This window comes from Oryza brachyantha, chromosome 1 (genome assembly GCF_000231095.2).
Source record: "Oryza brachyantha chromosome 1, ObraRS2, whole genome shotgun sequence".
NCBI classification, from domain to species: Eukaryota; Viridiplantae; Streptophyta; class Magnoliopsida; order Poales; family Poaceae; genus Oryza; species Oryza brachyantha.
Window position 1 is genome coordinate 15,590,634 of NC_023163.2, and position 26,654 is coordinate 15,617,287.

The 26,654-nt window shown below is 41.1% G+C and overlaps 4 protein-coding genes across 5 annotated transcripts; 2 read left to right on the forward strand and 2 right to left on the reverse strand.

Moving 5' to 3' along the window:
- Nucleotides 1-2,926: 2,926 nt before the first annotated feature.
- LOC121056000 (translation initiation factor IF-2-like) lies at nt 2,927-5,089 on the forward strand. The gene is made up of 2 exons (XM_040529585.1): nt 2,927-3,887; nt 4,692-5,089. The coding sequence occupies exons 1-2, from the start codon at nt 3,090-3,092 to the stop codon at nt 4,734-4,736; spliced, it is 843 nt and encodes a 280-aa protein (XP_040385519.1). The 5' UTR covers nt 2,927-3,089; the 3' UTR covers nt 4,737-5,089.
- A 6,270-nt stretch (nt 5,090-11,359) lies between these two features.
- Nucleotides 11,360-13,603, reverse strand: LOC102723007 (ribonuclease 3-like protein 2). The gene is made up of 3 exons (XM_006645930.3): nt 13,082-13,603; nt 12,143-12,289; nt 11,360-12,031 (listed from the first exon to the last, which is right to left on the reverse strand). The coding sequence occupies exons 1-3, from the start codon at nt 13,493-13,495 to the stop codon at nt 11,624-11,626; spliced, it is 969 nt and encodes a 322-aa protein (XP_006645993.1). The 5' UTR covers nt 13,496-13,603; the 3' UTR covers nt 11,360-11,623.
- A 3,796-nt stretch (nt 13,604-17,399) lies between these two features.
- LOC107304678 (protein NONRESPONDING TO OXYLIPINS 2, mitochondrial-like) lies at nt 17,400-20,546 on the forward strand. 2 transcript variants are annotated; one of them, XM_040529938.1, is made up of 3 exons: nt 17,400-17,573; nt 17,668-17,786; nt 19,976-20,546. In XM_040529938.1, the coding sequence occupies exons 1-3, from the start codon at nt 17,428-17,430 to the stop codon at nt 19,993-19,995; spliced, it is 285 nt and encodes a 94-aa protein (XP_040385872.1). In that variant the 5' UTR covers nt 17,400-17,427; the 3' UTR covers nt 19,996-20,546. The 2 variants fall into 2 exon arrangements, with proteins under 2 accessions (XP_040385872.1, XP_040385871.1); XM_040529937.1 differs by having other exon boundaries at nt 20,306-20,546.
- A 1,901-nt stretch (nt 20,547-22,447) lies between these two features.
- Nucleotides 22,448-23,607, reverse strand: LOC102699461. Its single transcript, XM_040524520.1, has 2 exons — nt 23,546-23,607; nt 22,448-23,441 (listed from the first exon to the last, which is right to left on the reverse strand). Exons 1-2 carry the CDS (start codon nt 23,605-23,607, stop codon nt 22,448-22,450), a joined length of 1,056 nt encoding a protein of 351 aa, XP_040380454.1.
- Between the last annotated feature and the right edge of the window lie 3,047 nt (nt 23,608-26,654).

Below are 26,654 nucleotides of genomic sequence, written 5' to 3' on the forward strand. Positions count from 1 at the left end.
ATTCCGTTAAAAATATAAGCACACAATAACTTAATATATCACATAAATAAATCATGACATTGTATAGTGAAAGGATGGCAACACATGGATCAACCAACATGAACAAATTTAATCTAAATATGTATGCGAAAGAGCTACACATGAATAGATTAAACATATGCAAAATTAGATTAAACATAGTTAACGTGTATCGAAGGTTGTTCTGAGTAGGATTGGGCGAAGCACCTATCCGCATCTACTTAAACACGAGGGTCCAAGTTTAACGGACCATTCACACGCACGACACGAACCAGGCGAGGCGAGCAAGCGCGCGTATGTTGCTCTACTTCTTTCTTGCTCAAGTGTCTAGAGAGCACTCTCCTATTTAATGAGGTCTCATTTTCATAGAACTAGCAATGCACATTGCACAAAAGGTTCACATGCATGCTTCCATGAGTGAGCTTTTATGATTTTTCTAGAAATTAATCTTCATATGGGCCTTAGCCCATTAATCAATTTCTAACAGATTTAACCTTATAACCAACCTATTAACTTAGTTGATTTTAATATAACATTACAGTCTAGCAAGTTAGATTTGCTATTAAAATTCCTCTAACACATGTTCCATCATCCAAAATTGTAGTATTAGGTGCATGCAAACGGTAATTAATCTGGTCGTTAGTCACTTAATTGTACCTAAGGCTATCCTCAGTGTAAGTTTCATGAACATGATTACCTAGAGTAACATGTCATGTAAAAAGTTTAAAACTAGGGGGTGTTTGGATCCCTTCTACTTTAGTCTCTGTCACATCGAATGTTTATGCACTAATTAGAAGTATTAAATATAGACTATTAATAAAACCCACCACATACTTTGGACTATTTTGTGAGACGAATCTATTGAGTCTAATTAGTCCATGATTAGTGAATGTGATGCTACAGTAAATATTTGTTAATCGTAGATTAATTAGGCTTAAAAAATTTATCAAATGAAATAACCTTTATTTATGCAATTAGTTTTGTTATCAGTTTATATTTAACACTCCTAATTAATATCCAAACATCAGATGTGACAAGAGACTAAAAAAGTTCTTGGATCCAAACAACCCCTAGGATAAAACATCCCTCTCTTAATGCATAGTTTCATCTATTGTTATTTTCTAGGTTACATGTAAAATACAAGTTGTCTAGGTAATAGTGTATAGAAGGTTTTATCACCATAAAACTCATTTCATCCCTCTTTTCATTACCATATCATCAAAAATACCTACATGACATCTCTTTATTGTCTATAAAATTTTTATTGAGATTGGCCTAACCAACGAGACAGTTTTTGTTGAAAATAAATCGACGAGCCGGCCGGCCGCATGTATCGATCATGCAAGTCCAACACACGCAAGTTTAAGTTACCCCTGGCACTGAACTACGGGCAGTGGCAACTGACGTTCAGACGACGGCAACGAATGCATCTGTGAGAGAGAGAGAGAGAGAGAGTCAGCCTTGGCCAACCAAGACGGTGGAAAACGAAGGAAGGCGACATGTCGCGTCGACAGGATGCGAAAAAAAGAGGGCACTGTACGTCATCCTTGGACAAAAGTTCTACTAACAAGGAAATATGGGGGCTTAATATATACTAATCCTGTGGCACCTGATGATATTTAGGGGTTACTTTAGATAGAGCTAAACTTTTTAGTCTCATATCATATCGGATGTTTAGATATTAATTTAAAGTATTAAACATAGACTAATAGAAAAACTAATTTCATAAATGAGAGGCTAATTCGCGAGACGAATTTTTTAAGTCTAATTAATCCATAATTAGAGTATGTTTACTGTAGCATCACATAAGCTAATTATGGATTAATTAGGCTCAATAGATTCGTCCCGCAAATTAGTAAGACTATAGATGGTTTTTATTAATAGCCTATGTTTACTATTTATAACAAGTGTCCAAACATTCGTTTAGCCCCTTATCCCAAACATCCCCTTAGTCCTAAACAACTGATACTAGGTTATACCTGCCGATAGATCTAATAGTTAAATGGTGCCAACTGATATTAATGTAGTAGCGGATACTACACTATTGATAATACTTATAAAGAATAAATAAAAACCCTAAAAGGGTTCTGAGTGCCATCGTACCCCACACCACGCACAACAATACCTAGTATATTTTAATGAGAACTAATTATGTCTCATTCTAAAATAGCAAGGACAAGACACCGTCTATGATACTTTCTCTAGATAAAATTTATGAGTATTTTTTAAAAAAAGAAGAGAAAAGTACGAAACAAGCCTACACGTGACGACGAGGTGGAGGTAGGGATGGAAATGGGCCAAGGTCCACGAGTTCTTTCACAACCATATTTAATTCTTAAAACTTTTTAGTTCAAAACTCTATAATTTTTTTCAAAAACCCGGTCCTTAAGTTTTATAGGCAAAATGATTAGCCCGTTACCGGAGCTGCGACCACGACCGGCAAGGCCGCACCGATAGCAAGCGGAGTAGCACAGTACAGTCGAGTAGAGATCAGCAGTTAGGCCGAGCGTGCACCACCACCGATGATACAAACTAGGTACACCACCGAGCACCGACAACGCGGTATTTCTCCGTGCATCCATGCCACGCACGCACGCGCGTCCCTCCCTCCCTTTCCCTCGTCGGTCCGCCACTCCGCCGGCCGGCCGCTGTCGCTGCTGAAAACTTCAAAGCGGACCCGGCCCCTCCACGTACGCTGCCGTGCGACTCGTCCCACTCCACTCCACACCACACCCCCACCCATCTTCGGTTTCTCCACCCAACCACTCGCCCGTTCGCCCGCTCGTGGATGGAAATTTTGGACCTTCGGTTTACTTATTTCCGGTCGTTCCGCGCTGTCGCGGTCACGACGACTTCCATTTATCACGCCCACGCACCGCGCGCTGCACGCTCCTCCCCCGCACCCCGCTCCGCTCCATGCAAACCCACTTGAAATATACGGAGCACCCGCTGTTCGTGCCGTGTCGTCTCGTCTCGTCTCGCGCTTCACTCCGCTCCACTCCACTCCACTCCGCTCCGCTCCGTCGCGAGCCACACAGAGCGCCAGACCGTGAGAGAGCAACCGCTGTGCGATGACGGGGACGGAGGCTACCACGGCGACGGCGAGCGGCGGCGCGGGGCTGTGCCTGGCGCGTGCGCCGTCGCGGACTGGCAGGGTGGTCGACGTCGACCTCGACGCGCCGTCGCCCAGGCCGGCGCTCGGGCCTGCCGCCGGCGTGCCGTTCCTCTGGGAGGACGCACCCGGGAGGCCCAAGGCCGTGCCTGCCCAAGCCGGCGAGCCAGCGTCCGCTCCACGTGCCGCCTTGCCGCGTCTTGTTCCTCACGGCGGCGGCGGCGAGGCTGGCGCAGGGTATGGCGGGGAGGGGGACTTGCCGCGCCCCGTGGCGCCGCTCAGGCTGCCGCCTCGTCTGCAGGCGGCGGTAGCGGCCGCCGTGGCAGCCACAGCGGAGTGCTCGCTCTCCCCGAATACCGTGCTTCAGGGCCCCTACGGCAGCGGCGGCGGCGGAGGAGGAAACAAGCCGCCGAGGCCGCTGGGGAGGAGCGGGGGCACCACGAGCGGCAACAGGAGGAAGCCAAGCGCCGGCGTGAGCCTCTGGAAGAAGGCCACGGCCGCGGCGAGAGGCAAGAAACACGGCGACGACGACGCTGCTGCTCTGGACACCTCGTGCCGCTCTCCAGCGTCGTCGTCATCCTCCTCCTCATCGTCGTCGTCCTCCTCGTCGATGTCCTACTTCGGCGACGACCACCGACGCCAAGCAGACGGTGATGGGCACGACGACCCGGAGGACGGCGGCGCCAAGAGCACGGTGAGGATCACGAGGTTCCGAAGGAACAGTAGCATTCCAAGTGTGACCACTTCACACCTGTGGGTACGTACCGTCTTCCTCTGCTTTTCTCTGCATCGTTTCTCTGTTTTCCTTGACTGAACTGAATTTCAGATTTTTAATCTTGTGTGAATTTATACATGAAATGAAGTTTCCGAACGATATTTCTTCTTCTCTTCTTCTTCTTTTTTTTTTTGCATTTTTTAGTGTGTGTTGTAGCACTAGTTGTTGTACCCTAGAACATGTGTTTTTTGATCTGGGATTGTCAACAAGACATCACTTGGGCCAATTACCTGATCATGGATTAAAAAAAATTGGGGGTGATTCTATAACATATTTGCATACGAAAAATAATATGTGAATAAAACTTTTATATATGTATTTTAACGATCTAAAACCAAAGGCCGAAAATAAACTTCGGTGAAAACACCCCAAAATTAACTTTAATTTACAATTAAAAATTCAAAATTTAGCCTATAAAGATAAGCAGAAGCGAAAAAATGAGCGTGGAAAAAAGGGATTATCTTTAGTAGGGATGTTTTCTGATCGATAAATCTTGTGGGTTAATTTTTCGATGTGATTCAATGGGTTTATGCATGCCTAGCGAAGATCTAGCGAAGATGTGATACAATAGAATGGAGAACAAACATATCATGTTTAGAAGTACTAGCGAAGATCTGAGATTTAGGACAGTATCAGTCTTATGCATGCCTAGCTCAAATATTCTGAATACATATTGCATTTTTGGCAGTCTTGTACACATCCATTTATTTTTTTTCTAGTGAGACAAGCTGGTGCAGAATATGCTAATAATCATGACGACTAATCCAAAGCTGAACCTGTGGGCAGGCAAGCATCTGCAGAAGCGTAAAGCAGATCACTCCATGGAGCTAGAGACCCTGCCAGTGCCAGCTTCCAAAGTACAGACAGTGTCACAAACTGTACCCAGCCATGCAGATCTGCAAAATGTTGAGCTCTGGGAATTACAAGGACATACAAAAGCGTTTTCTGCTCAATGTAAACTGGTTTTAAGGCTGTAAATCTATGGTGCCAGGATTTAGAGTTAGATAAACTTCGTTGCTTCGGGCATTTCTTCATATATCCTCTGTAAATACCATGGGATGCCCAGGAGCAGGGTTCGCGTTACCGCGGTTACCGCCGCGGTAACCGCGCCCTCCGCCGGCCGAGGCACGGCTTCGGCAAGCCGCGGTAACCGAGTTTAAATTTGAGGAGAATTTAAAAAAATTGAGGAAATTTAATGAAAAAAATATATGTCGTATATGTTGATATATAGTATAGTTTTGTCAAAGAAATTAATGAAAAAAATGTATTCTCGGCGTAATTAAAAATCGTAAACGAGTATTTCGGAAAACAAAATTAAAAAATAGCCTATTGCAAGTAATATTTTATAGGAAGATGGTCAAAAATATACTGTGTTGAGTCATTATTAATTTACACTAGACACTTGGGTACATAATGTTGAAACACAAATATACAACGATGGATATATGAAAAATATATATGGAGAAAAATTATACGTGCATCTTAGTACATACATAATAGTTTTATTTGTAATAATGTTTTATTTGTAATAATGAGTAATAGGTATAGTTGTGACGCAGTAATCAAAATGAAGTTGTCGTTATTCGTTATTAGAGTGAATTATTTGGTGAAGGGTGATATGTCGGTGTATGTTTGTATGTTGTAATATCAAGAATTTAGAAAATGTCATGTGAAATTTTCTTGTTTTCCTATAACATATCCTATTGTCATAAATATAGTCACAAAATATTTTCCTATTTTTCATGTTTTTTTAGATTTTTTAAGTTTTTTTTGCATTTGACATCACATCCGCGGTCTCCTCGCGGTAACCGCGGTTTCCTCGCGGTAACCGCGGTTTTGGCTACAAAAACCGTGCGGTAGCCACGGTAACCACTGTTCTCATGCGTTGTTCCAGCAAGTAGTTACCGCGGTTTTCGCGGCTTACCGCGCGGTAACTGCGGCAATCCGCGCGGTAAGCCGCGAAAACAGCACGAGTTTAAATTCAAATTTTTTGATTTAAATTTATCACGGTTTTTGCGGTTACCGTGCGGGAGCACGGTACCGCGGTTTTGACGGCTTGCGCGGTAAGGGGAACCTTGCCCAGGAGAACAAGATGTACTAATAAACCAAACAGTGGGCTGGCAAATTCAGGTGATCCCCCTGGAAGTAATGTGAAGGGGATTACAACTGGAAACCTCATGAACTCTGAATTTTTTCGAATAGAAACTTCATGGCATGAGCTGTGACGGCAATAAATGGGAAAGTTACTAACTCATTGATTAGAGTAATGTTGATATTTACAATTTTATCAGTTCTTCCTAAGATGTTTTTATCCATTTATCGGATCCTATCCTTTCTTTCCTAGCACATACTTGACTCAAGTGCTAAACATGTTTCATGCAATTGGTTTTTTTTAATGAGAACATAGTACAACGCAGACGCTCACTCTCCCTTGAAAACGCACGCACGCAAACTCCCCTATGAGCACCTCCGAAGACTGGCCGGCATAGTCTTTCATGCAAAAGTTTTTACTCAAAGCACAATCACAAGATCAATATACTTAGATACTATTATCAATATTTTATTTTTCATGATTAAAATAAGTCAATTAATGATCAAATTTACAACATGTTTTACATATAATGGATGGAATCCATTTACCCTAGAATGGATTAAATCCATTAAACTGGAATGGATTGGGGTGGGTTGGGTTGAGATGTGAAGAAGGCCTGTTTGGTTTGGACATTGACAGGACGGAAATGGAGTTATCTGGTTTGGTTTAGTATTTGTTAGAGAGGTGGGTTGGATTGGTATTGGACTGGATTTCAGCCCATTACTTGGCCTATCAGTGCATACATGGCAAATTTCTAAATTACTTTAGCCATGGCAAAAGTTAAATGAGTTGAACGGTTTCCAGGCGGGACCTGTCCTGATATTTTAGGGGCCCAGGGCAAGATAAAAATTAGGGTCCTATAAAATTTTATGAAGTATCTGTTCAAATTAATTGTACTTACATGTTTGTTGTAAGTAAAATAAATCATATATATTGTTTTGTTAAACTTATTCTAATGTAAATTTAATGATAATTTTTTTTATGTTTGACTGGATCTTGACCCAAAGGTTACATATTTATAACCGGAGTGAGTATTTGTTAGATTGTGAAAACATAAAATAGCAAGTAATTTGAACTGACGATTTGATTCTATTAATTTTACCACAGGTCTAAAAAATTTAAGATGTTGCTGCTTAAAGAAAAATGCTAGTAGAAGAGTTGTCCACCGTATCCAGAGACATCAGCTTCTAGTGCTATGAATTAATGAATAGAAAATCATTAACATTGGTGTCAAAAAATATTTAAGTATTTGTGAGAATAATCAATGACATATATTTATCCAGTAATTGTAGCACTAAAATTAGTGATAATTGTCTTAGGAATAGAGCCATGCATGCTGGTTGAACTAATCCATGCAGTGAATTTGCTTTCCACAGCCAACCAATGGTGTTTGTTGCATGACATGCAAGATGCAGTACATAGCTAACACCAATGGTGTTTGCTCCCATGCTTGACAGATGGTTGTCCGCTTCGTGATAGCGTGTGGTCGGTCGTGTCAATAAAAGATGACGGGGCCTGGACTGTGGATTATATTTGTGATTGTTTGTTTCTTTGGATGGATAATAATGCTCATCCTTGTATCGCAGTTAGAGAGAGTGAGAACGCCTCTGCTCACGCTTCGCGTTTCGCACTCTTGAGACACCGCTGAAAAGTTCATTTCCTTGATTTATTTTTATGTGACGAACAACTGACAGATTTTTATTAGAATTGGATTTGCGATTTTAGTGCCGTGAGCAATGCCAGACAGACCGGGGATGTCTATGAATGGTTTCGATTTCGAGTTGTTTTCATGTTTTTCGTTGTATTCTTGATGGATAGGGCTTCTACATATTTCATATGTATATGATATACTTTTTTTGTGTTAATATGAGTAAGATTGGTAAAGAACTTATGCTCAGATATGATTTCTACTAGGCTTTGAAAGCATAACCGGTGATGGACCGGGACTAGGAATGGAAGAAATTAAGTCCTAGACGATCAAGGAGATAATGTGGGATACTAAAGATCGGTCACACTACATGTGAAGGTGAGGTGAAGTTTTCATATGGCACATGAGAGAAGTTACTTGCGTATGGAAAGAGGAGTTAAATTTGAATAGAGTTCAAGATTGAAAATTTTAAATTCAAATTTGTTAAAGATAAGTTTCACACATATATGAGAAGTTTCCCTAAAGGATTAGGAATGTTTTTCCCTTTGAGATTCGTGGCTTTTGTGAAGCCATATACTAGTCTAAATAGAGAGGTGGCATATGCCACAAATTTTTTTAGAAATAACATTACTTTAATGGAAAATCGTAAGATTAGAGATAATCCATAAAAAATCGCAATTTTAGGGGCATGTCGAACTACCGTAGTTCGATAGGCTCTCTATCGAACGCGAGTGTGTTCGACAGGGCCTATCGAACAGAGACAGTTCGACAGGCCCTAGACAGAACTGGTAGTGTTTGACGGACCCTCCACAGGCGCTTGTCGAACACCGCCATCGTTCGACTAGGACGGTGGGGGGCCTATCAACCTTCAGCAGTTCGACAGGTCCCTTAGCGCTGTAAGATCATAAGCATGATTAATATTTTCTGATGAACAATTGGCTTGCGGTTTGGTTTATAAATTGAATTTGGTTTAGAAACAATTAAGGTGTTGGTGCGAGTGTGTATAACTAATGTGAGTCAGGTTGCGATATCTGTGCTCGGAAACGGTTGGTTTGTCTCTAGTTGTGCAGGTGACTTGAGGTCAATATCGATCAATGGCGGTTGGATCGTGACTAGGCTCAGGGAGGAGCTGAGGTCCGGACGATCGAGGATGCCAGGTGACGATATTGAATACGAGTTAGCACATGGTGGAGCAACACCGTGTGGGATGGAATCGTAACGGGCTTCACATGTTGTGTGTGTAAGCGCCGGAAAAATCGGGAAGTAAATCGGATCAAAACTGGATGAGAATTTGCTACATGTTCGGACACTGTAGCAGCGTCGGATACTGTAGCGTCACGGTACTGTAGCACCCGGATACTGTAGCAAACCCGGATTACTGTAGCACGGCGGGTACTGTAGCAGTCGGACTACTGTAGCACGTTTAGACTTCTGCGGCTGTGTTTGATTTTGGCATGTTGGATTTGATTAGGAAAACTAAGAGATGAGTCATTTGATTAGGAAAACTAAGAGATGAGTCATATTAGTATAAGGAGTCCTACTCCTATTTGATGATAGACTTTTCGATATAAATAGAGACCGAGGGGTATGCCCCCGGTGTGCTTGTGTGAGACTTAGTTGTTGATTCTAGATCGACGATTTTGATAGGAGTGCTGTTGGTGCACTTTGTAAATACCAGTTGATGGAATAAAGTCAAGATCATTCAATCTACGTTTTCGGCTTTCATCTACCGGTGATTTTTTGGATTCCGACGATCCGATCGACGTCATAGGAGTGGCGCGATTCGATGATCTGTTTGGCGGCACATGAGCGGCGCGATCTAGATAGCGGCGACACAGGAGCGACACGATCAAGGTAGCAAGCCTGCGTCAATTTCTTCGACAGAGGTAATCCTTTATTCCATAAAAGATTTTTAGGTTTTGTTTTTCCCTACCATTCACCCCACTCTGGTAGGTTTGTTTGATCATATTCGATCCTACAAGCGTTAGGTGGTGGGCCCTGTCGAACGGTGGGTGTTCGATAGGGTCCTTGTCGAACAACAGTAGTTCGACAGGCTTCAATTGAACACCTATTGTTTGACGGGGTGTTAAAATTACGATTTTTCACAGATGGCCTCTAATCTTGCGATTTTCCATTAAAATAATGTTATTTCTCAAAAAAATTCTATGCCACAAGGTACCATTTTGATTTAGAAAAGTTATGTTTCGGTTTATGAAGCTTGTTTAGACAAAAGTTGAGATAGGAGTATTTTGTATGCACTTTATAGACATATCTTGATGACATAAAATTGATACTTTTTCAAAAGTTTCATCGGTATTTAAGGTTTTCGTCCAGGCTATTTTCTCCATTTGCAGTCGATCAGACCGACAAGACCAATGCGATCAAGTCGGCCATGGTAAGACGGTCAAACTGATGGGTGTCCAAATGATCGGACCAGAAGGCAAAGAGGTGGTCTGAAAGGCAAGATCCAGTAAGTGTGGTATGACTTATCTAAATATATGTATCTTTTATTCAAAAAAGATTTAATTTTTGATATTCCTACCATTCATTGTCTATCTGGTTGGTTTTATTCTTGTGTTACGGTCTTACCATCACGTAGACTTTAGGAAAAAGGCACCATGGTAGAATCCAAGCAACCGATTTAAAAATTAGCCGTCGACTAGTGTTATATATACAGTTGATTATAACAACCTCGTTTGGTGTATTTCGATTAACTGATTTTAGTACGTGGAACTGCTAAAAATCTTTCAAAACATTCTAAATTTGGGACGCCGTGCATATGATAGGGGTCAACCCCGCGGCATGTCCGTTGCAAGTTAGAAGCACCACAAACCCTTTATATTAAGTTATATTCAAGTTACATAAAGTTACATGGTGACTTGTATCATACTTACAATATAAATATAGGGCCAATTTCCTACATGCTCTCGTAATTTCACCCAATCCTTTCCACGCCCCTAAAATTTGTTTGATTTCTTATACACCCCTGAGTTTTTATTTAAATCCCTTATATACCCATTCTATTAGTTGACCATTAGTTTGATCGTTAGTTTTGGTATGAATTACTTTATTGTCCTTGTATATTTCTAAAAGCTTGAAATGTTTATATGTAAATTATTTGAGTTGTGAAAACCAATAAGGAATAAATTACTAATTATTTGTTATGAATTTTTAAAAATAAATTTTATTTTAAAAAAGATTTATTATAAAAAAATCTGCATCAAATTTGAAAATTATTTTTCAACAAATATGTAGTGAAAAAAGATTCATTGTGAAAAAACAAAGGGGATGTAATTAGTTTATCACAAATTAGAAAACATATTTAAATTTTTAAAATAAATTTTAGATCTAATTTGATGAATTTTCTATATCTTCCCAAAAATTTAAACCTAGATTTAGTTTTACTTCTTAATTTTCTGGTGAAACTAATGTATGGATTTAATCATAATTTTTTAAAATAAAAATAAAAATGTATTATTTAAGTTGGGCATTAAATGATTATATCGCTTGTATTTTAGTACAAGTTATTTTTTCATATGAAAATTTATTGGGTAGATAACACATATGTATAGTAGGGGGTAATATAGTCATTTTAAAATATTTAACAGTCAACTAATGGTCAACTAACGGAGATGGGTATAGAGGATTAAAATGAAAACTCATGAGTATATAAGGGATAAGGTAAAATTGAGGGGTATTGAAGGGATTATGCAAATTTTCAGGGTACCTAGGGAATTTTCTCTAAATATATCCCAGACTTCTAGTTATATATACTACAGTTATGAATGTTTTCAAAAAAAAAAAAACATCGAATGTTATACAGCAATCCCCTTATTTTAATATCTATAGCAAACAACACTATTACAATGTTTTGGTGGGAACAACTGAAACAGACGTGATGGTTGAATAAAACATTATATCTAACCGCAATTCAATCTATAAAGACAAACTCTTAGAACTGCAATGCCTTTTACTAATTTACTCCCACAGCAACTTAAAACACAACCACAAGGCAGCACCCAGCAGAAACCACCTCCTGAGCCTAACCTTTCCAGCTTCATCCTCCCCTGCTCCATCGCCAAAGCCACACCCAGCCGTGGCCACTCCGCGCTCCTCTCCACCCACCAGCCGAAGGGTGGCCACTGCGTCTCGCGCCGCGTTGCGCCTAGCGACTCTCATCTGCTTCGCCGAGCCGATTCCAACCAGCTCCCCATGCACGATCACGTTTGCGACCTTCAGCACGCCAATCGATTCGGTGTACTCTGAGTCCGATTCAGTGTATCCTAAGGCCTTGTTGTGTTTCTCGCAGTGTTCCTTCAACATGGACACTGGGTCCTTGCAGAGTGTTTCTTCGAAGATGATTGGAGAGCACAGCTTCTCTACGACCTACATCACATCATATTATGTACAGAATTAGCTGTTGCACGCACGATGATGGAATCACCAGTTTAGTCAAGGAAGATTACAGAATGGTGTAAAGAAAGGCTAGAATTTGACCTTCTGGAACTGTTTGAGGTCGAATTTGCAATCCACATAAACGGCACCGGCAATGGCCTCAACAATATCAGCAAGCACCTTGGGGGCCTCAACGACTTGACCATTGTATGGCACATTGCCATTGACAAACACGGTAAAGTGGCTGACCTGCATCGTCAGAGACACAAATGCCGTACGGGGTGATTAGAAAGGTCAAACGCTATATCGGTAAATAAAAAATAATTTATAAATGAAACTTATATATATATATATAGATATATATATTAAAAAATAAACTTCAATAAAAATACTATAAAATTAACTTAAAATTTAAGATTAAAAATTTAAATTTTAGTTTATAAGTATAAACATGAGTGAAAAGATAAGGGCGAGAAAGTCCTAGGTGAACACACATGTGTTTTGTTAAAGAAAAAAACAAAGAGTAACACTTTGACCCGTAGCGTGTGAAACTGTGCATACGGCTTTTATGCAAGAAATCAAGAACATATAATCCAGATGCGGTCTTGTAGATGCTATTTTCCATATTTATAAAATTAAGTTATTCTAAATAAAAAAAAGCTAGTTGCATACTTTGATAGCATTCTAATGATAAATCATTCTTATATTATTGATTTTTTGAACTTTTTAATTATTAACCATTAGAGTTTAAAATGTTCAATTTAGCATTATTCTAAAAACACTTACTTATATTTTAATTTTCAGATAACAACCTAGGCTGAGTTTGATATAGCAAAAAAGTAAAGGTGAGTGGCAACTTCGCGGTATACAGAACGAGAAGTAATTAGTATATGATTAATTAAATATTAATTACTTAAATTTTAAAAATAAGTTTATTTGCTTATTTAATATAACTTTTATGTAGAAAACTTTAAAAAAGATAAATTGTTTAGTATTTTAGCAAACGTGATGACCAAACGCAGCCTAAGCAGGAGTACGTACGCGGAGGTCGAGGCGATCGCAGTTGTGGCGACGGAGCAGCCGGTAGAGGCCGTGGCGGACGGCGGCGCGGGCGAGCTTCTCGTTGGAGGTGTTTGCTGAGCGGAGCTCCGTGAGGACGCCGGGGCCGAGGTCGGGGTACTCCCGGTAGAAGAGGCCGGAGAAGGCGAGGCCGAGGGCGGCGTCGCCGACGAACTCGAGGCGCTGGTACGTTCGGCGGCGCCCCACGCCGCCTTCGCCGCCGCCGCCCTTGGTGGTGGGAGCGCGCGCGGGAGGCCAGCTGCTGTGCGTGAGGGCCTCGTCCAGCAGCGCGCGGTCGCGGAACCTGTACCCGAGCGCCCGCTCCACCGTGCGCGCCGCCGCCTTCCGGTCCGCCTCGAACTCGAACCCCACCGCCGCCGCCGGCTGCCGCTGCATGCCTCAGACGAACCCTCGGCCGGTCGAACGATGAAAAGGTAGGTAGCTAGGCAAGGCAGCTGCGGCTCGATCGACCGAGGAGGTGGATGCTTTCGACTTGTCAAAAGATTGAGGAGATCTATGTAGGGAGAGCTTTTTAAACCGAACATCCACTGTTATTTTTTTATGATTTGTACGAGTTATATTTGAGCTTGTATTTTTATGTAGTAATATATCTTATATTAATCTATCTTTATAAATTTTTAATGATTATTTAGATAGCATACAATAGACAAGAGGACATCCACTCGAGGATTTAGAATACTTTCCCATTAACGGAGAGATGAATCGCGCTCGCGTGCAGCCTCGTAGTGTAAATCATGGGCTGTTTGGGGGAGCTTCTTCCGGCTGCAATTTTTAGGAAAAGTTGCTTTTGCTAGAAGTTGTCCCAAACCGTTCACATATTTTAGAAAATGAACTAAGAATCCAGAAGCTGGAGAAGCTGGGTTTAGGAGTTTTTCTAGATTATCAGAAACTGGCTACCAAACTGCTGCTTCTCAAAATCTAAAGCTCTCTCAAACATGCCCTATAATCAAACTAGTCCTCTTTAGCTCCTAAAAATTTTCGTGTTCAAACCAGTCGTATGGAGTCTTTGACACATATATAAAACATTTGTTACATTAATTATGTTAAAAGAATAACTAATTATATAGTTTGAAATGAATTTGCGAGATAAACATTTCGAGCATAATTAGTTCATAATTAGCAATGACTGTTACAGTAAATCACATGTGCTAATGACAAATTAATTAGACTTAAAAAATTTATCTCGTAGTTTCATAACATCCTATATAATTATTTTTAATTAATCACCGAAATAGTCTTTCAACATCAAGTCAAAACTTTGATATGACACCCAAACCAAAAGTTTTCGCTCAGAAGGGCTTGAGTTGTCTTTTCGTTTTCACTAGTATAAATTAAATTTAAATTTTTTTAACTTTAAATTTAGAGTGGATTTTAGACTTTTTTTCACCATAATTTATTTTCTAAACTTAACTTTTAAATCACTAGGAGTACATGTATGAAAGTTTTATTTATAAATTATTTTTTATTTAAAAATATGTGTTTTTTATTTTTTTAAAAGGGCGAACAGTCGCCCGGGGATCGGCTGTCCATGCTGTATATGTGGGCAATGAGAGTGAGTGATGCGACCAGTAAGGCTTCGGGACGAAGGCACCGTCGTCCTTCCGACCTTTGTGCTCCACGAAGTCCATGCCAGATAAGAGTATATGATTCTTTATTTCTTTACTGAAAGGGATATCTTACTGTCCTTAAAAAAACATTTCAAGATACTTGATATAAGATAAATATATTAAAATTTTACTCTAAAATTACGACACATCATATTTTTAGAAATAGTAAAATTATTTTTTAAAAAATATTCTTTATCACCGTGACGTGACGGCCTCCACCTCTCTCTCCTCTTCCACTCTTTTTTTTCCCCTCCCCCTCCCGCAAGCAAGTGAAGATGACGACGGGCGACGGCTCGGCAAAATGGTTCTAAGGACCATCGGGTTATGGGCCCATCTAGTCCAACATGGCAATAAATACCACCCTGGATGAGACCATCCGTTATTTTCCTTGGATGAAACGATTTTTACAAGGTTTAACGAATGATATAGGTGCTGTTTGTTTTCATAAGTCTTACGACTAAAAATTAGTCCTAGGACTAAAACATAAGTCTCTTTTAGTCCTACCATGTTTGTTTGGAGGGACTAAAACCCCATTAAATAACCTACTCAATAGTACACATCACACATACATAGCTATAAGTCTAGAGTAGTAGAGTAGGTGTACTAGAGTCCTTTAGTCCCTTTTAGCATCTCCCCTAGGGGCTTATGGACCTAGATAGTTTTAGTCTTTTTAGTTCCTCCTATTTAGTATTTTAGGAGCTAAAAGAGACTAAAGTGGAGAGACTTATGGATTAATCCTTCCAAACAAACAACCCCATAGGCCCACAACACAGACCAAGCATCCTGCTGAGAAATGAATGATTCTAAAGACTAACTGGTTCGTCGATCCAAGCATGTTGTAATGTGGAGTTCCAAACATCCATCCTTTTTATAATTCATATATGTCTATATTTTTTGTGTTTTGCTACTACATTCCTTTGTTTTATATTCCTATAACTTATTTCATGCATTTTTTTTCTCGAGTTGTAGACATGACCTAAAGGAAAAAAAAGAATAATGGACAATGATGCTATATTTCCATATCCGACCCAAATACATATGGATACAATCAGTCTCGAGATTATTACATGTGTGATTCAGTCTTCAAAATCACACGATTTTTTTGTCTATCATATCTTAACCGTAGCATTGAGATTTCTCCTCGTGTTCTGCTTATCCCTTCGTCTCTCTCACGCACGCACGTAGGAACTCACCCACCCACTCAACTCATCCTCCTTTGCCGCTACCACCCAATCATGCCATTGCTTCCTCCCCATTCTCTTCTAAATTCCATTAGCATGTCCAGTCACCTCTCCTCACCTCCTAATCACTCTCATTTTGCTCATTCCCACCTCTGACGCCATCCTTGCAGCTCCATCGCTTGGTCGGCCAACCGACCGTATCCATGATCCACCTTCTATCCGACGACCATCCATGACTATCCTTCTAAAGCCGAGAAACACATCCTAATTCCTCGGTCCTCACAATCCCCCACCACCATCCTCCCTCACCCTAACCCTAAAACCTAATATGCACATCATCCGTAAAAGCTCGAGCTCATTGGTAGGGCTAGCAATTTCCCATGCGGGGCGGGGACGTTTTCGCCCCGTGGGGAGTCGGGGCCGGGTCCGAGGACACTTTGTACCTATGGTTTCCCCACGGGGACTCGAGGATGCAAATTAGACTTTTGAATGTAAGGCCCAAAACACTAAAGCCCACTAAAGTATAACCAAACCCTAGCTCCTCCTCCTCCTCTCTCCCTCCCTCATAGCCTCACTCTATCACGCGACATGCGGCGGCGGCTCGGCAACCAGGCGACGCAGCACGAAGACGGCGAGAGCGGCCGCGCGACGGTTAGGGTGGCTCGGCTGCCGGTGGGGGGGGGGGGGGGTAGTGACACGGCCGGGGCTCGACGACGCGCATCAGTTGGCTAGGGCAACTTGGCCAGGGTTCGACGACTCGCGATGGCAGGGGCGACTCAGCGGTAGGTTGGGACGGTGCGGCGACGCTATGACGCGGCAACGTCAGTGAGTTATCTTTCTCTCTCTGTGCGTGGTTTGTTGGGGATGTCGGGGACCCTAAGGGACGGGGACAGAGGTCGTTTCTCTCCTCCCGAATTCCGTTTCAGAGCCAGGGCGTTCTAGATGTCCCCATTGTCCTAACCCTACGCATTAGAGGTTGTTGGCGCTCACCGGAGACCAAGCCTAAGCATGGATCTTTGCACCGGTGTATAAGAGCAAGTTTAATAGTATAGCCAACTAGTAGCTCCAATTCATCTATAGTCAATCTAATAATCAACTTATACAATAGCTACCTACAAAGTATATACTATCATGTCTCACATGTTATACATACATTGTGTATTGGAGTCCATGCTTCAGCTGACTATAAATTAGTAGCCCGTTCTTTCTCTCCCTACTATCTTATCTCCTTAAAATATGTCTGTAGCTAGCTTATAGCATGCTATTGTACATGTTCTAAGCAAAACCGCCTTCAGAAATTTTGACGTCTTTCGCGTGGCCGTCCGATTCATCCCGTGAGGCGAAGATCCAACCGTCCATCCCACTCGTTGCCCTACCTTTTTGCTCTGCTCGCGTGGGTCCCACCCGCAGTCTCAGGAGACGCCTCCTCCCTCTCCCTTCGCTCCTCCGCCGCCACCCTCCTCTCCCTCCCGCTCGCGCACTCCGCCGCCGCCGCCGCCGCCGCCGCCGCTCGTCTCCAATGGCATCCTTAGCCCGCGCCGCCGCCGCCGCCGCAAGGACCGTGCTCCGCCCGGCGCCCCTCGCCGGTCGCGTCCTCGGCTCGCCGCTCCCCGCGCCCCTCGCGTCGTCTCCTGCCCCCGCCCGAGCCGCCCGTATCCTTCGCAGGTAGGTGTCTAGGCGACTCGAGAGGTTGACGAATGGATGGGGGGGGGGGTACACTGGTTTCGTGGGCGTGCGCTTACTTTTGAGATTGCTGCAGGACGGCAGCGGCGTCCGCGGGGCTGGAGACGCTGACGCCCCTGCACAGCGCGGTGGCGGGGGCGCGGCTGAGGTCCTGCATCGCCGCCGACTCCTCCTGCTGGAGCTCGCTCTCCCAAGGCAAGCGCATCCAAGGCTTTCCCCTTCAGTTTATTCTTCTGTTTGGTCGCATTTGCAAACATAACCGATCTATTGTTGATTGTTGCTTGGTGTGTGAGAATTCGTTTTGTGGACGTGTGCTTCGGTTCCTCAGTGAAACCATACATCTTCATATGCATTTAAGGTCTGAGCTGGTAACCTATAATTTTATATACTCCGTATCAGTAACAACTAACAACTTAACATGAGGTATGGGTTTTCAGTACAATAGTTTATACACAAGGATGTCATCCAGCTTTATAAAGTGTAGAAGTTCAGGTTACTCATCATTGAAAATACTGATATAGTAGAAACTTTTCGATTTTGTCAATTTCACATTATGGTAATATTCACGGAAACTTTTGGATTCTTTTCTTGGTTAACTTCGTTTGATTTACCCTGTAATACCTCTATCTTTGGTTTTAATATGGTCTCCGTTACACAACTTTGACCATTTACTTTTCTTATATATGTTAGTTATTTTTTAAAATAATATAAAATATGGTAATATAATTTACTTATAACTAATCCAAATACCTGTTTTTCATAAAAGTTTTAAAACTACTACTTCTAAAAACAAACTAAAAAAATGGAGATATGTGTTGTTAGTGCCACGTGTTAGTATATTTGACTGTGTTCTTTCGTTAGATGAAGATGAAAGATAAAAGATTATTTGTTTTTTGTGATAGCTGTTTCATGGTATAAACATGAAATTAACTATTACAAAGTTAAAAATCTGCTTTAGAAATGTGAGATGATCAACTTTTATATTAAAACTTTTTACAAAAATAAAGTGTTTATCTGTTTGGGAAGCATGCATGCAAAAGGTGAGGAATAATCTGTGAAAAAGAACGCAAATGACTGAATGCCAATGTGGCTCCTGCAAATTTAGAAAACAGATAAATTGCTATTTCTGTTCAATGTTCAATTCTTTCAAAACCTTGTGTTTTTTTAGTGAATCATTCAGCCTGACTTTCAGAATTTCACTGGTATTGATGTCCAAAATGACATGTAGATGCAACCTGAAGGGGTATTAATTCAATTTTTTGATGACCTTGTTTTTTTTTGTATTTTCTGATGCCTAGGTCTATGACAAACTTAGTGCTTCTGTTTGCTGTTTCCTTTGCACTTTTGGTGTGACCAGACGCAAGGAATTTTCAGTTGAGATCTAGGAACATTTCGTGTTGATGTCTTGCTGCCACTAGTACTGTAAGAGCTCACCAAGGTGTTCTTAAGTAAGCTGGTCAAAAATTTCTCTACAATGCTTGGATTTTTTTTTCTTGAGCTTCTGTTGGAAAGCGCAAACGTCTTTGGTTGGGCTTTTTGGGCAAAATTTTGTTGAAAGGCACTGTTTGAAAGTTTGCTTTCGTGAGTGAAGACTCACACTTCCTTTGGGCATTCTAGTAAATGAGGAATTCATGAAAATTTTGATGCTCCTTGAGGTTTTCATACTCTTTCTATCTTGAATTCATGGATCTCTTTTTTGGTATCTTACGGCAAATTTTTATCTTGATTTAGCCATATGGAATGATTTGAATGGTCTTAGCATGTTGAACTATTGTTGTTATACTCTGTCATGAATTTGTTTGTGAACTGCTGTTACGGGGTAGGGGACAGCAGAGAAATCGACAGAGGTAGATTGGAAGAGGTAGATTGAACGAATTTCTGCTTGCATTAACCATGAACTAACCGGCTATATATAGCCTTACAAAGAGATAGGGTCCTAATTAATCTAACAAACCTTATCCTAACAAACTTTAGAGTCCTAATTAATCTAACACACTTTACTAATATGGACTTTAACTAATTTTGCTAATGGAGGAGACAAGCGGCAGTTAGCTGCTGCCTGTCTCGCGTGCAGGCTGAGGCCGGCCAGGAGATGTAGGCCGGCCGGTCTCCTGCTTGCGCCGCCCGAAGGGGATTCCCACATAACAACTGCATTTCCATTGTTTGTTTCTTTTTTTTTTCTTTTTAAAATTTGATGGGTTGCTGTGTCCTACAGTCTGGTTAACCAGAAATTACTGAACCCATCTTTTGTGCCTAATGGTGATGTTTTGCTTTAAGAGAATTGAGATGCTTGTAGATTAGAATAGATTGTCTAAAAATTACATTATGATTTACCTTTATTAAGAAGTATGGGGTTTCTATCTTTTGACTCTGGGTTATTATAGGTTTAAAAAAGCGCATCTGATCATGGCTAGGAGCTGTGCTGCAGTGAAGTGAAGACACTGAGTTTAGACAAAGTGCATTTATTCGCAGATAGTTCTAGAACTGAGTTTTTGCTGTTGCTCCATTGCGTGTACTCTTGTTAGCACAGCAATGGAGCGAGCAAAAAAATATCTCCTTTGTAACAACATGCTTGATTCTGATTTTCAGTCCATCTTGATAATGGCCAATAATAGATTCCTGTTTTTATTTTGAGCTGGAGAAAAGCAACTCATTGAAATGAGGCATTGCTTGTGTATTCATGACCTGACTTGCTCTTATATTTGGTGATATAGGATACGCTTTGCCTTTGTGACAGAGAGCTAGCTGCGCCTGAAGAAATCAATGAACATTAGGAATTACAGACATTGCGGGCTGTAACACCAATAACTGTGTGGTGTTGCCTTCCAACTTGTTTTGGTTTTGTAATTTGCCTCATCTGAGTTTTTGAATAATATCCGCTGATTCTGGGCTCTATGCCCTATTCACAACAGTTGATTGGTGATATATCATGAGCTGCGTCACCCTTGTTGGAAAGTTTCGGCGGTGATTTGATATTTGCAAATTAAAAATAATTTGTGAATAAACATATTGTATATGTTTTTTTAGCGTATAAAAGTCAATGCTAGAAAATAAACGTCCACGAGAGAAAATTCTAAAATCTTAAAAATTTAAATTTTGGCTTATAAGCATAAAATATCGAGTTTTTTTTGGGTTCACTTGCGTGTAGACAGAACTTTGGAAAATGACATTCTTTGAACGAGCGAATCATTCGCGCTTGTAGGCCTCTAGTCTAGGATCACACAATCTCGTTCTGATTTTGGACAACAGAGTTCGAAGCTGCTCGGTTCTTGTCCGACTTTTGTTTGGTACACTAGGGCCGCGTTTTTGAGAGGGTATAAGTTAACTTATCTTTGATATGAAAAATAATATAGTAATAGATTAGTACATAATTAACTAATTATTAATTATTTAAAAAAAATATAAAATAGATTAATATGATTTTTTAAAATAATTTTTCTATAGAAATTTTTTGTAAAATATATATCATTTAACAGTTCGGAAACCACGCACGCGGAAAACCATTTAACCGTTCGGAAACCACGCACGCGGAAATAACTTGTGGTAGCCGAACGCAGCCAAGATTCATTCCGTAAATCGATAGTAGGGTGGTGGTAGCAACTGTACAAAGGCTGCCAGATCTAAATCTAAGGGCTCAGATTCACCTGGGCGTGATGTTTCAACTTTGCAAGGGATTGTCAGATTCGAATCTAAAGACTCACATTTACCCAGGTGTGATGTGATTTATTACACTGTAGTTTGATCCGTTTACTCGAGAGACGCAGCGAGATGGATATGGATGGGATAATCGTTAGCTCCCTCTTTTATCTTATACTTATATTTATGTTAATAGTTTGAAATTTAAATTTAATACATAAGCTTAAGATTTTTTAATTATAGTTCATTCTTTAGTCTTTGCTTTTAGATTGTTGAGAACACATATAATTTTTTTACCTACATTTTTTAAAAGAATATTAATATGTTGTTTTGCATATACTTGATTTTAGCACAAACGGCTTTAACTAGTGTGCAAGAGCTTGCAGCCGGTACTTATCGTAGATTTTGAGATGACCTAGAAGGCGCTGGAAAAGAGCAACCTGTTTGCCGGTACTCCATCACTAAAATTAACTTCTTCAGTTATTTAAATTCATTTGTAGATGTATGTCTTTTGGGACGGAGAGTATATTTCTCTTGCAGCACGATTATCTCGATTGGTCACCTGTGGATCAGTAGGCTAAGCTTCAAGCCGGCAATTCTAATATTAAAATTTAAAATTCAATTTATTTTGAGGATTCAAATTCAACTCCTTTTTGCATGTATTAGAATACAAAATCTTTGACCTATAGAATTTAACAAGAGATTCGTCATTAAACATCAGACCACAGTCACCGCATAGATCATATCTTTATCTAACAGTAAACGACAAAAGATGAGGAATTTTTTAACAAGGTATATACATGCCATCGTCTTTTTATTTCCCAACAAACAAGGGTTCACCGATATTATAGCGAAGAGTTTTTTTTTTTTCTTAAAAGAGTATCTCGAGTTTGTATATTTTTAATAGTAATGTATACCAATTAAGATACCAGAATTTTATATTAAAACTTTTGGTACCTATTTCTCTGGGACGGTAGAAAGGCCCTATAGTTTAAGGTTATAAGCACAGTTAACCCTACATAGCAGAAGCGAGTGCTCTATTAAGATAGATAATCACACATACAATATGAACATAAGTGTTCAACTTAATTAACCCAGCAGATGGAAATCCAAACATAGATTTCTTTCATTAGATGGAAATACTAACACGTATATATGCATCCCTGATCATGCATGAATGCATTCATGCAGCTGCTGTTTAATCAATGATCGCCGATTGATCAGTAGCCGAAGAAATCATCTTCTCCGTTACGGTGGCCGGCGGCGAAGCTGAAGCAGTGGTGGAGCACGTCGACGGCGGCCTCCCTCCTCCTCTTGTAGTTCTCCTTGAAGCACGCCTGCCTTAGCTTCTTGGTCCGCTCCGTCAGCTCCACCGCCGGGTTCTCCTCCATCATCGCGCAGCAGGTCTCCAGCGCCGCCAGCTCCCGCCGCATGGCGTCGATGGACATGCCCTTGCTCCCCATCTCCTGCACGTTGAGGATGAGGGACCTGAGGCTCTTCATCTTCCGGTGCGGCCACCGCGCGACGCCGAGCTCGCGGCAGCGCTTCTTGAGCACGGTCAGCCCCACGTTCATCTCCCTCGCCGCCCTGGTGATGGGCATGTAGAAGAACCTCCTGAGGTCCTCGAACCCGATGTGGTCCAGCCGAGTCTTCCCGACCGCCGGCGCCGCTCCGTTGCGTCGGCTTACGACGCGCGGCGGCGGCGATAGAGGAAGAGGGGTCTCCTTCTTGGGTGGTGTCGTTTCCAGCTTGTGCTCGGCGGCGTATCTCACGCCCATCTCGTAGCCCTCGACCACGACCACGGACAGCGACTGGTCACCGCCGACGAGAGCGGGGCCAGCTCGTTGCTTCGTCGCGTCGAGCTCCATGTCAAGGGACGCGTCGCTCCGAGTCCCGAAGTGGTCGCCATGATCACCGCCAGCCGCCGGCGCGACCGCCGCGTGGAGGCTCTGCGGCTGGGCCGGGGGACTGCCATGGAGCTCGTCCGCGTCGCGCAGGACGTCGTCGAACGCGTCGAGGTCGATGTCGCTGAAGGGCACCATCGGCAGCAGCTCTTCGTCGTGGCGGCCACCGGCCGTCGCAGGCGCAGGCAACGCCAGCGACGACGACGAACCACCAAACTCAACCTGAAGCTGCTGGTGGTAGAGGTAGTGGTCGACGTCGACGGCAGCCATCGCCGGGATCGGCAGGTAAGCGGGCACCTGATCCTCTTCCCTGGTGACATTGACGACGACACGATCATCATCTCGCGCGATCCCAATTAAAACCAAACGAGTGACTATAGAGATCTATCGAAAGGTCGCGAAATAAGCACTGACCTGATCGGCGGGCGGAACCAGTCGTGGACGGCGGCGTAGTAGCAGCACCCGGCGATGTCCATCGTGACGTAGAAGAGCAACGATCAAATTGCGTGGGGGGTGCGCCCTATTTATATCCGGTTCCAACAACGACGGAGCTAGCGAGCAGCAGGAGGACGTGTGCACCGTGCACGGTGAGTGGGAGCAGCGGCAGCGGCAGCGGCAATGGTGGAAAAGAGATCTGGTGGGCCGCGAAACCGATACACACAATCCCAACCGGCCCTTCCCGAGCGTGGAGGATCGATTCATTCATTTCACCCATCATTCCAATTGATTGATTTTCGCAAGAGGGAGGGAGGGAGGGAAGGCGGCGCGTGCGGTGCGTGCATGGAGGGGAGGCATGCATGGTGAAACGCTTTCAGATAGATGCAGACTAGGCAGTAACTAACACGAGCGTTAATTAACGCACGCACGCGTGGCGTCCATCACGTACCGCCTCGGTAACGAACGCCTGCATGCATGCAGCGATGCGTGCGTGCGTGCATCCACGGACGGGGACGTGTTTACACTCGGACACGTACGTGACCTGACCTGATCGATGACGACGTACGATACGATACGAGAGACGCGCGTACGTGTGATCGTGTCAGGATTGATTTTTGTTCGGCTTTCGTTTTCCGCTAGTCACCAGTCAGGCTCAGAGAGTGGCCCGAACAAGGGAAATAGTTTTTAGCTTCACCCATATGCTTATATGCTATGTATATAGTCATTAAAAATATAAAAAGAAATTAATAAAATAAATAAATATAAGTTATATCACACCATAAACATGCAAGTTTAAATTTAACTTCTACCTGTATGCTAAAAAACTGCTTCCGCCCAAACAATTACACTTAAGTGCCGTCCAATCCTTGTTTGCTTACCACAATGACCATCTGTAATTTAAATTTTTCAAACTTAACTTAAATTTAGAAATTAATTTTTCTAGTTATTTTTTCATCGTACTGTACTACTAAAGAAAATCTTCCTACGCCGTGAAAACTCATTTTCGTATGCGGACCACTTGACAATGGAAAAGGAATTGTTCACACAACGAGAGATGCTAGGTTCATTCCCTAGCGAGGTCTGTTTAGTTTCTTTTTCGAATTTTATATGCAACACAAATCTACAATACTGTTTAGTTTTTTTTGTCTTTTATATCCAATACAAATCTACCATCATGTTTAATTCCTTTTTTATTTTTTACAAACCGGTGTTGTTTTGATTTATTTCTTTTTGGCCTTTTATATCCAACATAAATGTACAATTAGTAAATTGAGAATGCAATTTAGCTTAATATTTTTAAAAGCCAAATAAAATTAAAATTAACAAAAAAATATAATCACAATTGCGTTAATATCCCATTTCTACCTTTTAAAAGAAAACAACTAGATATTTCAACTGAATCAGATGTCAGTCCCAACCCGACACCACCATAGCTACTCACCACGGTCACTATAATAAAATTTGAAAAAGTTAGAAATTAAAAATTCTTACTAGCCGTCACTTTGCACCGTTTAAAATTGAATATTGCATAAAATAAAAAAAATTCAAAGAGAGTAGAACTCATAGAACTTTGTGGATATCTTACTTCGCTGTCGAAAGATTACAAATCTTATTTAATTTGTCTATAATGTTGAGCACAATTTAATTTACTCAATTATAAACTTTCTGATATAACATATGTTTCCCAAATCAATTGTATGTTGACCAGACTTTACTATTACCGACTCAACGCATATTTTTTTATTTTAACTTTTTTAAAAATATTTTAGTTTATATAATTAAAATTAACTTAATCCAGTGTAGAAGTCACATGCAATTTTCTAGTAAATAATAAAAGATATATTATAGCACGTAACATCGAGCCGCGCGCGTAGCGTACGTACGTGAGCTACATGCGTCGTTATCATCGGACACGTACGTGACCAGACCCGACCGATGACGATGCACGACATGAGATTTGCGCGCGTACGTATGTGAACGTGTCCGGCTTGGTTTGTGGGCTTTAGCTTTCCGCTAGCATGGCCTCACTTACACAAGGCCCAAACAATTAACACCACTATGGCCGCGTTTGTTCGGTGAGATTCCCTCTTTTTTTTCTCGCTTCGCACGTCTTTCGAATTGCTAAATCATGTGTTTTTTGTGAAAATTTCATGTTAAAAGTTATATTAAAAATCATATTAATCCATGTTTTAATTTTTATAATTAATAATTAATTAACCGTATACTAATTTATTACCATGTTTTCTGTGCGGGTACTTACTGCCGAACACGGCCTAGGTGCGAACCAATCCAGTGCTTGTTGGCGCACCACGATAACGACTGTAATTTGAATTTTTAAATTTAAGTTAATTTTGTTGGTGTTTCTCATTGTAGTTATATTTATAGATATTAAAATCCTACTCATGAATTGTTTATTGCTTCCGGTATATTTCTACGATTTTGCAGTTTTATACTATCTTCTGTCTATATTACACGTCATTTGGATTTATCATATTCAAAACTTTTTAAATTTGATTAAGTTTATAGAAAAAATAATAATATCTATGTCAATAAATTAGTCTTATTAAACCTATAAACATATTTTAGTACTATGTTTATTTTGTAGTGAAAATATTGCTATATTTCTCTATAAACTGTATCAAATTTTAGCAGATTTATTTACGACAAACCGAGATTGGCTTGCAATTCAACATATACTATTTAGAGTTAAATTTGTTTTGTTATGAATTGTAGAAGTCATATTTAAACTTGCATGTTTGTGTAGTGATATATCTTATATTAATCTATCTTTACATTTTTTTCAAATTTTTTAATAACCATTTGGGTAGTATGCAATAGACGAGTGGACATCACCTTGAGGGATTAGAATATTTTGCCGAACAACTGTGATACGTGTACATGCGTGATAGTGCATCGATAAATTTACGTGTGTGAGTGTAACTTGGCTGGTCAGGTTACTTGTGGTGAATTGTATAAGCCGTAGATTTTACACATTTGATCGTATCTATGAGACTATGACTAATTATTTCTGTGCAAGTGACAAAGCTATTGTGGTGTTATGTTGATCTAGTATTTGAATGTGCTA